Source organism: Oreochromis aureus, linkage group 22 (assembly GCF_013358895.1).
Source record: "Oreochromis aureus strain Israel breed Guangdong linkage group 22, ZZ_aureus, whole genome shotgun sequence".
Lineage (NCBI taxonomy): Eukaryota > Metazoa > Chordata > Actinopteri > Cichliformes > Cichlidae > Oreochromis > Oreochromis aureus.
Genome location: NC_052962.1, coordinates 15,403,259 through 15,418,882, shown reverse-complemented (window position 1 = coordinate 15,418,882; position 15,624 = coordinate 15,403,259). Strand labels below are relative to the sequence as shown.

The following is a 15,624-nucleotide window of genomic DNA, read 5'->3' as shown; positions in this document are numbered from 1 at the left end:
GTTCTCCTATTTAATACAGCTTCATTTCTTTATCATGCAAAAATAACCGAGATATACTGTTGAAATTGCACTTCTTTTTCTTATATTAAGATTTTGCGGATATTAAACGTGTAATTAAACCTCTTTACACTGGTCCGGCCCACTTGTAAACAAAACTGGCTGCATGTGGCCCACGATCCAAAATGACTTCGATATCCCTGATGTAAAGTTCTAGGCTTCATCATCTACAGGTTTTGGGGAGCGAAAAGCGTTTTCCAACCAGGCTTCCGTAGATGGTGCACAAGTATGCGCACAAGTATGCGCACAAGTATGCGTGTCAGTAGCTTTTGGCGCCCGTGCTGTTGAGCCACACTCTTGTAGACATAAAGAATCAACTGACCGCGTGGAAAAAGAAGTGCCGTTGAAGCGATTCTCTTGTTTTAGGGTATGTATGCAGATACCGACTTGTTTCAAAAAGGGTTATCATTAACAGAGGTGTCAGAGTTAATTGGTTCACTGTAGCGAAATAGCAGTATATGCTAACCAGTTGTTTTACCATTTGGACGCTGTTTCGAATGAGAGAGAAACGATCTGTTGACTACAGTTGCAGTACTTTAACGTCAACAGGCAAGCGAAAGTAACAGTGTCTGTTCCTCGTTATGCTGTAGTTGTATCCTAGAACTTAACATTATTTATCCGTTTCTAAAACGTCGAGTGTCGCGTTGAAGTTGAGTACGTTGTTGTTAGCGCAAGTTACGTTAACATTACCCGCACGCTTTTTTTGTGCCAGCTCACCTATTTTAAGTCCCTCCGCATTCCAGGTGACACGATAAAACTAAAGTAGGGTTTCCCTAACGGTTAAAGGCCAGCTAAAGTTAGCATGCGAGCTAACGTTATAAGAATTTGGGTATCTTTGAATACTTTAAGAGTTTATCGCTAAGCTAGCTAATGCTGTGTTTTACTTCCCGTTGGTGGTCATCCCTTTGTCAAGGTTGCCTAATTTTATTACCCTAATGGGCAAATAACAGTCCTCACACTTAAATTCGTTTACGATCCAGGTGTCTGTGGCGGTGTGGTTTGCCAGGTAGGATGGATTCCCCAGAACAGCGGCTTTAGGGCCTATGGCCAATCCTAAATGTGGATATCAGGAGCACATGAATGTGAAGGATTTGTTAATATCAAACTCTTATCGAATTCCTTTGTTGTTTGTGTTTTTAGATCACAAAATGGGAAAGAAGCAGAATACCAAGAGTAAGAAGGATACACAGGAAACACAGGAGGAACCTGAAGAATTCGTTGTGGAAAAAGTGCTGGACCAGCGTGTTGTGAATGGGAAAGTAGAATTCTACCTCAAGTGGAAAGGATTTACAGAGTGAGTTGGCTGGGACTCCTGCCCACCTCCTGCTGAGCTGGAAGTGCTTCCCTGGTATGGGGTTGTGCTATACTTTTGTTTGAAGTCATTGTGGTTGCATGAAGACGGTACCTTTATTCAAGCAAGCTAGCTGATGCTAGTATTTGCATTTTTTTTTTCTTTTAAATGGAAATCAGTGTGAATTGGTGCAATGCAAATGTTGACTCTCTTTCTGCTCATTTAGTGCTGATAATACTTGGGAACCAGAGGAGAACCTGGATTGCCCTGAGCTGATTTCAGCATTTTTGGAGGCTCAGAAGAACGTTAAGGAGAAACCTGCGCCTGTTAAGAGGAAGGCCTCCACGGAAGAGCCAGAGACAGAACCTAAGAAGAAAGATGTGGTGAATTCCTTTGCTTTCACACGTTTCTGCAATTAACATGTCCTAAAGACAATTTCAATTTAGGACAGCCAAGCTTAACACGGGGGCCATTCAGAGAAAAGTTTGCATAACTTAAACAAAAAAGAGCATTATTATAAATGAATGTATTATATACATAATACATACATGGGTATATACATACATAATACATATAATCATATTTGTGCTCAGCTGGATTTGTACATAGACATTTAACTGTGCATTATACTCTTGAAATGCAGCTGCTTCTGAACTTATGCTAGAATATGCAAGGATTTTAAATGAATCAAAATGTGTTGTTTTGTCTTTCCTATCTTCTATGGCTACATTCTCTGTTGTAACCACCTACAGGCTGAGAAACCACGTGGCTTTGCTAGGAACCTCGAACCTGAGCGAATCATTGGCGCAACAGACAGTAGTGGGGAGTTGATGTTCTTGATGAAATGGTACATTTTAAAAAATATTTTCTAGATGTTGTAAAGCCCTTTCTTTGGATGGTTGGAAATCTGTGTCCTTGGAAGCAAAATATAATGAAATGAGTGTTAGTTCAAGACCTTAGCGCAGTAATGTTTTGTTAATCTAGTTACTGTGAAGGCAGTGTAATTCATAGGACGGATGTGCATGGTATACAGTGAGTCACTGGTGTTTTATGCTACGAAGATAGACGGCCAGCGAATTCAAAAGTATTGAGTGCTATGATTTCTGGATCCTTCACAGTACAAATAATTATCCTGAAATACTGTAATACCAGTCAAAGAAAGTTTAAAGTGAAGGAAGTGTAACTGAGTGGAATTACTTGGATAACCATGCATTTTATTTGTGGAAGGGGAGAAAAAAAGTCTTTCTCCCTGTTGGATACACACCAGTCAGCAACTGATGTCCAAGGCTTCAGTTGTTTCCTGCAAGAGGGTTTTTGTTTTTTTTTTTTTTAATTTATTTATATTTAAGTTGTTGTTTGCATTTGAGGCCTTAAAAATCGGGAACTTCCTTTGTTTCACTAAATTTTTTTTCTTAAACCCTTGAACTTGGATCTCAGTGTCTACACTTCAGTTGCTTTTCACTGCTTAGATTTTGCTACATGGTGTACAGAGCCACAGTTATGAAACTGCCACTGTCCAGTCTGTTCCTGCTGTAAACTTTTCTCAACTTATAAACTTAGTTGATTTCAAGTACATTAACTTATGCTGGCTTTCTATAATGTTCCTCTCTCTCAATCTGCCTTCTTTTAGGAAAGACTCGGATGAGGCAGATTTGGTCCCAGCCCGTGAGGCCAACACCCGCTGTCCTCAGGTGGTCATATCCTTTTATGAGGAGAGACTGACCTGGCATTCCTGTCCAGAGGATGAAGCCCAGTAGTTCTTCTCTGCAACCCATGCAGTTGCCTACATCAACATCGTCAACCTTTTCCTCAGGACTGGATTTCTCCTGACTTGCCTTCTAGGTCTAGCTAAATTAGTCTTTTTGTTGTTGTTTTTTGTTTTGGAAGAAGTTTCAACATTTGCATGGCAGTCGTGGAGAGTTCTGTTGTAAATATAAGCTTAGCCGATTGTGAGAACAGGTGAGGGTGTTTTTGATTACGAAGGAAAGAAAGAAGCCTTCCTGTATTGTTGTGAATGATTGATCTCTTTAGCCCCTTTTCAGACACGAGATGTACAACAATGTTGGGTTCAGCAGTCTGCTCAGCAATCTGTTATTCCGACATGGATAACGCTTATGTTCCTAATGGCTTCATTTAAATGTATTCAAGATAGTGAAGGAGAGCTCTGTAGTATGCACAACTCAGCCATACATTCAGAAGACTTGTTTGTGGGTGAGGTGTAACTACAGTTTTGATTTGTTTTCTCACCCCTTTTCATTAACAGCACAGGATCTCACTGTGTGTCGCTCAGAGCTGTGCACTTCCTTCTGGAGTGTGAATTGTAAAAATGCTTCATAGAGAAATGAAACTGTATTTAAAGTGATTAGCTAAAGTTAAGACTAAATGTCATGCATAATATTGCAGTTTAGGGCATTAACTAGTGAGCTTTGCAACTCAGAGATTCACAAGATACAAGTACAGTTGTAATCCAGTGCATGTCGTTACTAATACTTGGTTTAGTTTAGGTGCTCATTTAGACATGAAGTCAACACACTGAGATGCAGCCAGATTCATGGAAGCGAGTGCACAGCTGAAAAAGGACGGTTGATTAAAGCCACTTCCACCCTCATCTTTGTTTAAATGTTTTAAATACCAAAATGCTTCTCTCACTCTGCCACCTTCTTGCTCATGTTTTCTACTGTAGTGATGTTTTGTTCCATAAATACTTTTTGTATACTGTCTTTAAATATTGTTTGTCGTTCTAATAAAGGTTTTATGCCAGATTTTTTTTTTTTTTTCCTTTTAGTTTTTATGGGTTCGACTACAAATACAGACTTTACTGGCAGTAATGCGCAGAGAGTTGCATATGAAACAAAGTTAACAATTAGGATTTCCTTATGTTCCTAATGTTTCTTGGGTGAAGTTTTTTACAGTTTTGTCTTCATGCTGCAGTGCTTTGGTTGTCCTGTGGTTTCACTCTAAATGCAAGACTGCATGACGGCATGGGAGATAGACAGTGAACCTTTGTGCATTACTGATTTCTGTGGGAAATCACTCAAGTTTCTTTGAAATGAAGTGATTTGGACAAGGTCATGATAGATATCCAGCCTTTAGTCCTACCAGGAAAACACAACTGTGGCATGAAAGTTCACCTACAAATGTGATATCAAACAGCCATTTTCTCTAAAAAGGTGTGTTTATGTTCTGTAAAAGCTAAAGAGTAGTGGGAAGCTTGCAGAAAGGATACAGGGATGGAAAATGACCTGTTATTCTCATTTCCTCATAAGTGTTTAGCTTTTTTAAAAAAAAAAAAAAATTGACATCTTGATTAAATCAAATATCTAATCACAGCAACACAGTCATGTCTTATCTGTTAAGTGCTTGAATCATTTCACTATAGACATACAGCTATAATAATGGAAAGAAAATGTCAGTGCAGCAATTTAAAGTAATATAAAACACAAACACATATACTTAAAATAAATCTTGGTCTGTGTATATTTCACGTTTCTGGGGTCAGCTTTTGTCAACTCTGAATTTCGTTTAATTGGCCATAAAATTATGTAGAAATCGGATAGAAAATGGTGCTGTTTTGTAACAGTCTGTAAAAGCAAATGAAAGTCTCTGTTGACACAAGATAAAGAGATCTCTATATGCAAATTACCATCCAACCTAAGGTCATGTCTCACTAGCTTCTTGATCCACTCTTGGACTGGTCAGAGGGATAGACGCCAAGTGGCTTTGGTAAGATCTCTTGGTCTTCAATTTTAAAACTGTCATTGTATACAACTATGCATGCTGTGGGCTGGAGTTCACGCAGACTAAGTGTCAGTGTCATCTCTGACGTTTTGATGCCTTGATTTGAGATTTAGATTTTATTTTTGAAACTTGATTTATTAGTTGAAACGAAGCACAACACAGCCTATGATGTGATTTCTCAGATAAGGTTTTGGGATGTTGTTTTTATACCGTATCATGCTGCGGTTGCCTGTCTGTCTCTATGTCTCATTTTCGCCCTTCAAAACTAGCATGCATATGTAAATTTCATCTAGAATTGCAGTGAAGCAGTCATGGACAACTATGTTAACAATTAAAGTCAGAACAATGGACAGTTATTAAATTTTGATTTGTTTGTTTGTTTTTGGTCAAAGTTTCTCTACCCAGCCACCATACAGTGTTATTGTGGTTCAGTGCTGGTTGTAGGAACATAAAAGAAGCAGACATACAATCTCAGACCATGAAGTGGTACTTTTAAATTGTCTGAATGTTTCTAAATGGAAATCCCCATAAGCACTTTGCATTAGAAGAAACATAAATGGAAGGGTTCAAGAAGAAAGAGATCAATTTAACAATGAATTTGTTTCTTTTTATTAGTTAGGCACCTACAATCGATCAATCAGGAAATGAATAAAGTGAATGTTTGAAAATTGGGTTGTTCACAGGCTATTTTTTTTCCCTGAGGTCCTGTAGAGACCAGTAACTATATAAAGTTATTATGACTTTATTTGGGGTTGTCGCTGCATTGCCATCGCTTGGCCTCCTCCCACCAGGTGACACGATTTAAACTGATTCCGGCTAATAGCAGCAAGGAACAGGTGCGCAGAAAGCGTCGCTTAACATATTACTCTCATCTGAGTTTCTTGATCATTTTCTCTCCGCCTGATTTAGACGAATGATTTAAAAACAATGCATTTTAACATTACTTTTTATATGTTGCTTGTTATGGTATACTTTCTAACTACGTGGCCTGATCGAGTCAGGAAAGGAGGTCGTGCTTAGCAGTGAGAAATTAGTAGCCTATTAGTAGCAGCAGTGTTGGTATTAGTTCAGTCCAGGAGGGGCTAAGCTTCAAGCCAGGTCAGTGAGCTGGTCCTGGTTGTTCACATTATCGTATAATTTCACTCGAGGTGAAGAAGGGAGAGGTAAGGTCAAAGTAGATGCAAAATCGTGCGTCCTTCTCGCTCTTTTTTTTTTTTTTTTTCTTAAACATATATATATTTATTTGTGGGTTTTTTGTTTTGCGTTTCCTCTTTTCCTCTCAGTAGCTACCCGATGAGCTAAAAAGAGGACATCCTGGGCTTTCCTGAATGTTTGGGTGACCTCTTTTAGCTCCAAAGAGGAAGGAAATCACAAAGAGTTCAATGGGAAGAGTGTTTCTTCCTCTGTTCTCAGGAGGTTAAACATTACAAGTGATTTTATGGTATTCAGAAGATGCATAATAAGCACTGATTCTGAGTGTTAAATCATTGTTTAAGCCCTGTTATGTTGTCCTGGATAGTGGTTAGAAAATTATAATACTTTGTGCTCATAAGTGTTTTGGAGCATTGAGTGCGTGTAACTTCAGATCAAAGTACACTCCATTATGCAACTCCCGGGGGGGGGGGTTACCTACAGCATCCTGTTAACCTCACTTCTAGGTGTAGGACCTTCTGAATTATTGTAGCTACAGGACTGGTGTCAAAGAGCAACAACAGTCTTGGAGGAGCACACAGTCACCCCAGTACAGAGTTTATACAAATTAGTCTGTGGTGGCTTATAATTTCATGTGATCTGTAGAGCAAGGTGTGTAGTTCAGTTTCTTGAAGGTGGCCTGATCACCCTATTTGAAAACATGTTTAAACTTGCTTATTATCTCTGGTTTGATTTTAGGCCTGCAAATGGCATGTTTGGTTTGTTTATTCATGAACAGATGACTGGATAACGCGTATCACTAATGTAAAGCTAGCTTTGTCTAGTTGGCTTTGAAAGCACTGGACTGTATTTCCTTTTTATTGGGCTCTTTTTGTCCCAAGTGTGTTTTGCTCTGTGCACATGTTCAGAACCAAGATTTCCCACACATAAGCTCAATCCTCCACCTTTGCCCCTCGTCCCACTTGATCCCAAATCTGTTCGAAATCTTTGCACTCCTAAATCCATCAAGGCTCAATTGCTAGCCTTTGTTTTGTAAATTGGATTTGGGGACAAAAGAAATGATGTGATTTTTAAACATGCTGTTTAATTCAGAGCCCACAAAGGCTGCTATATTTTGCTAAAATTAGACCACCTGATAAGCAAATAGGCTAAATGGTGGTATTAATGTGTTTATTTCCCTTCCAGGTTTTTGTATCAATAATGGACACTATTCTGGATAATTTTTCAAATACTGTAAGTGGCTTTGACACTACTTCTTTTTCCTGTATCTTGTTTTGTTTATCTATTTGCTATTTTGACACCCAAACAGTGGGACAATCCTGTTTTCATTTTGCCCATGTTCACATTTTTATTTTGAAATAATGGAACTCTGGTCTTGACTTTTGCAGGAATTTATTAGAGTTTGCGTTCAGGATCCAAGGCTTCATAAAGATGACCGCTGGCACACCCATGTTGACTACGAGATCTGTTTACATGTATGTGCGTCTTAAAAATGAAAGTTTTCTGTTGGCTTCATTTTGTCTTGTTTTTGTTATAAGCATTTAATGAACCGTTGTCTCTTTGCAGACTAATAGCATGTGTTTTCGAAAAAAGACCTCCTCTGTGAGACGGCGCTACAGTGAGTTTGTTTGGTTGCGTCACTGCCTGGAACAGAACGCTTTCATAATGTATGTTGAGGTTTTCTTGTTATGATGGTGATTAATCCATGTTGTAAACTGATAATCCAGCAAGTTACAAATGTGTATTTGTATCCATGTCTAGAGACTTGCCTAAATTGCCACCCTGGAACCCTTTCTTCAGTCTGAAGAACACAGAACAAGTCATCCAGAGGATCAAGGGTCTGCAGAAGTTTTTAGAAATGTGAGTTGCTCTTTTGCTGAAGCAGTTTCTGAAGTTCAGTTATTATTAATGTCTCCTGGAGGAGCCTTTCATACTCCCAACGGCTGTTTGGGGGGGGAAAAAAATGAGCACATCCCTTTTACAGCAAGTCATTTAAACGTGAGGGATATTAATTAGGTGAGTGAAGTAGCAGGGGGTTGGTAATCAGTTTAATTTGCTTTGGTTGTAAATTTCATTAATAACAATGTACTAAAGGCAACATGAGATGATCCCCAAAACAAGAATGTGTTTTGTTTTGTCCCCCCCCATTTTTTTTTTTTGAACCCATTCTCAGACCCTAGGCTGGTGCTGTGGGTCCTGGGTTCCACCTGGTGCACAAAAATGACTGGCCTCATGTAGTGAGAGTATGTAGGCAATACTGGAGGATGAATGAATTGATGCTATTGACTGGCCTCCATGCTCACCTGACCTAAATCCAACAGGAAAAACCTCTGGGACATTGTTTCTGTCCATCTAACACTGGCAGATTGTACCTCAGATCTGGAGAAAGACCGTGGAGGGCCATACAACCTAACCAACCCGAGTACCATTTTGAGTTGCTGCAATGTTACTCTAGCAAAATGGACTATCCTGCTGCATCCTTTGATTTTTAGGGGTATCTTTTAATTCAGCCTTGTGTAGGTTCATAATTTTCATTTCCCTCAATGTAGCATTCTTTTGTTCCTAATGCGTTACCCAGTCCATATCAGTATAGATATAAGCATTTTTTATTTTTTTTATTTATTTTTTTTTTTATCCCATCAAAATCTGATTTGTTCTCCTTAATACTGTCTAATTTTATTTGGATTTTATTGAAAAGATCTCATCTATTTAATGTCTTTTTCTCCTCTAGTGTTCTTCATACACCCTTGTTGTTATCTGACAGTCGGCTCCATCTGTTCCTCCAGTCAGACCTTAGCATTACAAAGATTGCAAAGTGTGCTGTTGGTAAGACCAGGTACACGGTAGCTGAAGCCATTCAGCGTTCAAGAACTGGTTGTATCAGATCAGAAGAAAAGGTTTCATGTGACTCTGACTGTGAAAGGTAATTTATTATAGAAAATGTCTTAGTGCTTACTTGTTAACACTTGACTTAAAACTGAACTGACCCTTCAGTCTTTCTTTCAAATAGCACTTCATCGTCAGGCTTGGGACTAAGTGTTGACACTTCTGAGCGAGGTAGCCCCATCTTCTTTCAGTCTGATGGAGAACCAGAACCTTTTTGTTCTTTTTCTGAGACTACCAGCCCACTTACTGAGTACTAATGTAAAGACATGACACTGTACTCTTCTTCTTCATCTTTTTCTTGTGGATGTATAGGTCATCTTTGCATTAATGTGTCTAACACGTCATTGAACTCATGCTATTGTTAACTTTTTTTTTTTTTCTTTTAAACTTCTGTTAACATCAGTGTGACCCTTTTGAAAACGTTTTAATAACTTGCCTCGTCTCCTCTGCAATTGGTACCATTTAAGTATCATGTACTTAAAAAAAAAAATCATGTTTTTAAAAAAAAAAAAATGTGTAAAAACTGACATTCTTATTTCCAATGTGTACTTTTTTAATCACTGCACTAAAATGTACTAAGGTTGGCAAGAGTTGTTTTGCATTGTACACTTTTTTTTTTTTTTTAAAGGAAAATATTTGAGAATACATTTTATAAGTTGTCAATGCATAAATAAATGGCCTCTTTTTTTTTTTTTTGAAGAAAAACTCAGATCTTCCATACTGTACTTTCTCTTTTAATTTGTAGAAAACCTGAAGTTCCTGCTCCTGTATACTTTGTATATATTTGTTTTGTGACCTGTCACTTGTCCCAGTGTTCAGTACAATAGTCTGTACTGTTTGAACAGTCCAGTAGAGGGAGTGTAGACATCACACCACCCAGAGCTTGAGTAAATAGTGGTGTGAGAGGAAGGAACACACGTCTGACTTAAATGTGCCGATCATATCAATTGTGTGCATGGTATGAAATACTGTTATTTTGGGTACAAACTATAGCATTTCTACTCATATAGCTTATAAGTTGCACATAGCCTTAAAGCTTTTTATTTTTTCTCTTGTTTGACATTTTCCAGATAAGGACATCTAGTTGCACTAGCTAAATTTTAATGTTTACCTGCTATACACTGTTACACAGCTGTGCCTCCCAGGACAGGAAAACTGGGTTATTAAACCTTAGCCAACTTTGTGTACACTTGTTAAGAACTCCCTAAATCTCAGAAAGTTTTCATAATGTTTATTTTCACCATTTATCAAAACTGTAGCCAGATGATTGCAAATGAATATACATGTTAAATCTAAAGTATTATCAGTGCTGGGCATGAAGCGGCTCAGAGTTTGTCACGTTTCAACCTTGTGTCACAGTGTTCCCAGGTGAGGTTGTCTAATTAAAGGTCGATGGCAAATTAATTTAACTATTAGACTGCTCTTGGGAATCACTTGAAAGGAAAACGACAGCTTCATGTGCTACAGGAATGTGAGCAGGTGGGGGTGTGGTTGGCTATGCAGGAGTGCTGGACAGCTCTGTAAATTGAAAGCTGATGAAAGAAGGAAAGGCTCATTAAAGGAGACAGCAGCTGCCCTTCTCCACCAGCCAGCCACTGGACCCACACGCAGCCTGCCCAATGTTAAGCCTAGCCTGTCCTATGTCTCTGTCCTCTCCTGGATGGTGCGGTCTCCCTGTGCGCACAAGCCATAATGAAGCTGTCAGTGACTTCACACACATGCCACTGAGCTGTTTTCATACAGCAAACACAGACATACGCACAGGCACAGAGGCGTGTCTGAAAACACGCACAGAGAATACACTGGTGGGAAAGCTGCGGATGGATGAACATTTTCTCCTTCCTCATCTTCTGTCATTTTCAGAGTCCCAGTGGTTTGTGATTGGAGCTCTCCATCTCTCTGTTTGCTGTAAAGGTTGACCTTATCAACGTACTCCACGACAAGCATACAGCGGGACACATACACAGACACTGTTTGGTTTAAAGCTGGTCAATTTTCTGACAAAATGAAATGCAACTGCATGCGGTGGCATCTTGTATTTTATGTGAGTGTACATGCGCACATCTGCCTTTCTTTTTTCTCGGAAAAAACATCTAGCATTTGGATATTGAGTATTCATGGTACATGTCTGTTTCAGCTTGGTAATTTATAACTCAATTTCCAGTGTGCAGTGATGTGCGTCATACCTCCAAAACACCAAACAAAGCCCAAACCCAATTGTATTTCAAAGCAATTAGGGTGTCCACTGAGTTGTGAACGGCCCACGTTGCAATGGCTCTGGGCCCGTGTGATATTTTTAATTGTTAATTTTCTGTCACATTAGTCAACTTCACTGCCTTTGGACAGGTGACCAGGCTCCTGTAGGCAACACATAAAATGACACAGAACATGTTCTTCGCTTTCTGATGCAGTTTAGGTGAGGGTACTTTTATGCTTAAGGGGAAAAGGTTCTGCTATATGTGATGTACATCATATTTACAGCTATTTTATGGTACAAGTCTTTCTAATGCTTTTCAATATACATGGTCAACATTAGTATTATTTTATGACTCTAAATTATTAGCTCATTTAGACTTTCACCTGAAGCCACCACAGGGAATTGCTTCACCTCCTCGACCATAGAAAAGCCAACAATGGCAAAATCTATATGAGCAATTAGCCCGCGTAGCTCTCACCATGCCCCTTTCGCTTATTTTTGCACCCATCTTGTCTTTCCATCACTCATTCCTTTCACTGCCTCTTCATTTTACTCTATTTTCTCAGCTGTCTGTTGAGAAGTGAGGTCTGGATCTGACTGCCCTTCGTCTTTGCTTTCTTTGATTTTGTGCTGTGGGGGTCAAAGGCTATGACTTGCATTGTATTTGTAATTATTACCTCTGAAGTGCTAATGCATACAGCATCATTAAAAGTCAATGCATCTCTCTCTCTCTCGCTCTCTCTCTCATACACACGCATTCGTTTTGCACACACTCTGCACATCGCCAGCCATTTACCGGCTAAAATACGATCCATGCACAGATAAATGTCACAGGGCCATCTATCTGGGAGTGTTAAAAGTCGGCTAATGGAGATGACATATTAGCAGCCCAAATGACTGCCATAAAAACTCCCACCATACCTTGCAGCACTGCCTGGCCACTGTGACTGCAATAGGATACAAGACTGGCACTGCAAAAGAGGGAAGAATGGAGGGTGATGTCATATCTGGATATAGTTCTTTTGATTCAGTAAATCCGATCTTTAAAGCACCGTCTGGGAGAATAACACCAGCAAGCATATTTGCTCTGTGCAAGATCGTATTACACACACTTCAGATGTTAATGGCCTCTCACCTTTGACCTTTTGTGGCGTAATTATGTGCCAGGTCAGCTTTAGTGTTTGTACGTGTCAATAGTAAAGCCGCCTCTGCAATCGATACGAAGATCCTCCACAGGTAAACGCGATCACCTCCTTTACTCCTCCTTCATCCCTCCTATCTCTTTATTAATTACCATTCTCTATCCATGCGTGTCTTTCTCTCTCTGAGTGAATGGAGCAGTTGTAATTGCTTCTCTCTGGAGCAGTTAGAAGCAGCACAAAGGAACCGTATAGAAACCACATTTGCATTCAAGATGAGCTGAGATGGAGAGGAGGGAGGGCGCGCTGCCCTCCTGCCCTATACTGAACAGCTCTACTTACGCTCTCTCTTTCTTTTTCTCCTCCTCTCCTCTATTGTCTCCCTCTCTCCATCCCTCCCTCCACCTTATCAGCTCCCACCACCACCCCCACCTCCGTCCATTCGCAGCATGGTTCCCCTCGCATTGTCTTTCCAGAGAGTTCCAAGGTCGACGTGAGCTTGCTCATCAGAGCAGGGTATTGTATGATTAGTGTTGGTATGGATGAGCTAATTTGTGCGAGGGAGTGTGTGCATAATTGTGTGTGTGTGTGTGTGTGTGTATTTCCTATGTGAGCATACTCGTATAATAATATGTGGCTGTGTGTGGCAGTATTTCTAATCCCTGGTACAAAAAAAGGAGGAGGGGAGGCTGTAATTAATAACTCAAAAGCTCGGAATTGCAATTTTTTATAACCACCAATATCTCACTAACTCTCAGACCTATACCATCACTCTCAGTCACTCCTGTGGTGCACGCACACACACGCACCAACTCCTGAGGGCTCTTCTTTTCCAGCTTGATAAGCATTTCTCGTTTGTTTCAGTGTTTTGATCAATACAGTTAAAACGCCAAACCAAGCATAATTAGGTCTGAGATGGCTCCCACTGTGACCGAATAGGCCTCACCTAGGGAGGTGCTCACCATTATCATCATCACTCTGTGTGTGTGTATGCGTGTATGCTCATACCACACACAGCATGATCTAATAGAATTGACAAAGTGCACATCAGGACGTAGATTAAAGGAAAACTCTGAGCTATAGGTTAATTTTAGCAGGTGATGGAGTTTCCCATTCACGGTGCTTTCACTCACCTCCATCTTCATTCCCATAATCATTTAGACAACCTTAACAATGCATCTCTGCCAACGGGTTCATTTCAATATGTTCCGGGGCCACCTCAATCATTTTTTTATTGGTTTATTTACTAGGAACGATACATAGATGGAGACTGGAGAGATCATAAATTGAACACAATTACCATTATGCACAGTGAAGTGGCTCTCCTTTGTGTCATAATCCAGGGTGAAAACCTTTGTGAAAAATCCATCTCAGACCTTAAAGACCACTTTTAGGAATTTGGTGCGTATCCAACCCCAACATCCACTAAATTTACCCCTCATTAATAGAAGAAGTACAACTTTATATGAGCTACATTTATCCAAATTTTGTGGAGAATATTCAACATTTGATAGCCCCAAAATACTAAACCCTTATTCTGCTTCTGCATTATCCTTTTATCATCTACAATGTTAGATGGTGTACTTTTTCCCCACCCAACAGATATTTGATATTTTGATTTTCATCCCCGTGGCAGGTGCAAAAGTGATAACACGAATTAAACTACTATAAAGGTTAAAAGGATCACAGCTTCTCTTTCACTCTGCCTTTGCACATTTGAATCAATTGTAATGAAGCAGGACAAGGTTGTAGATGACATCCCCATTATCCTTTATCGCTTTCTGCTCTTTCAGGGTAAGGAAAAAAATGTACAGTATGTCTCCAGGGTCATTGCAAATGCTCACGGAAAACTGTGAGCAAGGGCAGATGACAGAGACAGAGGTTACATCAACATAGGCGAGAGTTTCAGTCAGACTGTCCCTTTAAAGACAGAAAATGGTGAGAAGATGTCTCAATTCTGTTCACGGCAAACAATAAGGGCTTAATATGATATGTGGCAGAGCCAATGTGTGTTCGAGGGGGTTGTACAGGTGTCTGTGAGAGTTAGAGGGAGAAAAAGGGAGAAGGAACCAAACTGCTGCTGTTTGAGGGGATAATTTCAGAGAACCACTGTATGTTGGGCATGTGCACGTGTCTACAAGCAATCTGTGTGCGCTTATGTGTATGTGTGTGTGCGTGTGTGCACCGGGGATGGAAGCAGGGTGGGAGGAGGATTTAGACCCATCATAAAGGAATTCTCCCCCCCAGCCCGTAGCTCATCCCGACACTTTTATGCCTTTTTATTTTCAGGCCCATTGCAGCCAAGCCCAGAGATGTGATTTATACTGCCTGGCAGCATGGGCACTGCAGCAAGAAAGACAGATGGAAGGAGGGAGGATAGGAGGAGGGGGAGCTGGAGGAGGAGAGGGGTTAGAGGGAGTTACCGAGGGAAAGAGGTGTGTGTGTGTGCGTGTTTAAAAAAAGGGGGGGATCTGAGTAGGAAAGGCACAGAGGAAAATGAGGATTGAGAAAGGCAAAAGTAGAGCTGTAAGACACAAGATCTCCATTCTTTTGTATTGAGGAGCTTTTCTCATCTGCCTTTCCTCCTCACTTCCTCTCTGCCACAGCTTCGCCTCTACATCTCTCTCTCTCTTTAATGAGTTATTGGCCCTGTCTGACTCAGGAAGAGAAGTCCCATCTCTCCACCACGCTGGCGCCCTGACAGCCTATACCCCCCCATCCCCACCCCTCCCCTCTATCCTCCCACCCAACCCCCCCCAGGCGACCGGGACACTCCCCCTCCTCCTGCTTGCCTCACGCCTGCCTGAGGTGGGTGAAATATTCATGGAGCTCCCATTGATTGGATGGGAAATATTGGGAGTCTGTGTGTGTGTGGGGGGGCTGAGCATTTGACAGGCCCTGGTCTGAGGCAACGAAGAAGATGAGGAGACCGCCGCCCACTAAGAGACAGCTCACTTACAAGGAACATGGACTGAGGGGAGGGGGTGCAAGAGACGGGTAGACAGAGGTGGTGGAGTGAGGTGGCAGGGTTGTGAAATGGGAGCCAGGTGAAAGCCAGCAATAGTGGAGGGGGAATCTTGATGTTGGATGCAGGTGCATGCATTGGAGATGTGTGTTTCCGTGTGTGTGTGTACGTTCCCGACACCTGCCTGCCAATGTGACGG

The 15,624-nt window shown here is 40.7% G+C and overlaps 2 protein-coding genes across 5 annotated transcripts; both read left to right on the top strand.

The window, feature by feature from the left end:
* Nucleotides 1-267: 267 nt before the first annotated feature.
* Nucleotides 268-4,110, top strand: cbx3a (chromobox homolog 3a (HP1 gamma homolog, Drosophila)). Its single transcript, XM_031756125.2, has 5 exons — nt 268-424; nt 1,198-1,351; nt 1,575-1,731; nt 2,101-2,195; nt 2,979-4,110. Exons 2-5 carry the CDS (start codon nt 1,206-1,208, stop codon nt 3,103-3,105), a joined length of 525 nt encoding a protein of 174 aa, XP_031611985.1. The 5' UTR covers nt 268-424; nt 1,198-1,205; the 3' UTR covers nt 3,106-4,110.
* A 936-nt stretch (nt 4,111-5,046) lies between these two features.
* Nucleotides 5,047-10,606, top strand: snx10a (sorting nexin 10a). 4 transcript variants are annotated; one of them, XM_039605866.1, is made up of 7 exons: nt 5,047-5,071; nt 7,424-7,471; nt 7,627-7,713; nt 7,805-7,905; nt 8,000-8,098; nt 8,970-9,161; nt 9,249-10,604. In XM_039605866.1, the coding sequence occupies exons 2-7, from the start codon at nt 7,439-7,441 to the stop codon at nt 9,379-9,381; spliced, it is 645 nt and encodes a 214-aa protein (XP_039461800.1). In that variant the 5' UTR covers nt 5,047-5,071; nt 7,424-7,438; the 3' UTR covers nt 9,382-10,604. The 4 variants fall into 4 exon arrangements, with proteins under 4 accessions (XP_039461800.1, XP_039461799.1, XP_031611984.2 ...); XM_039605865.1 differs by lacking the exon at nt 5,047-5,071 and adding an exon at nt 5,867-5,922 and having other exon boundaries at nt 9,249-10,606; XM_031756124.2 differs by lacking the exon at nt 5,047-5,071 and adding an exon at nt 5,929-6,184.
* Nucleotides 10,607-15,624: the final 5,018 nt, after the last annotated feature.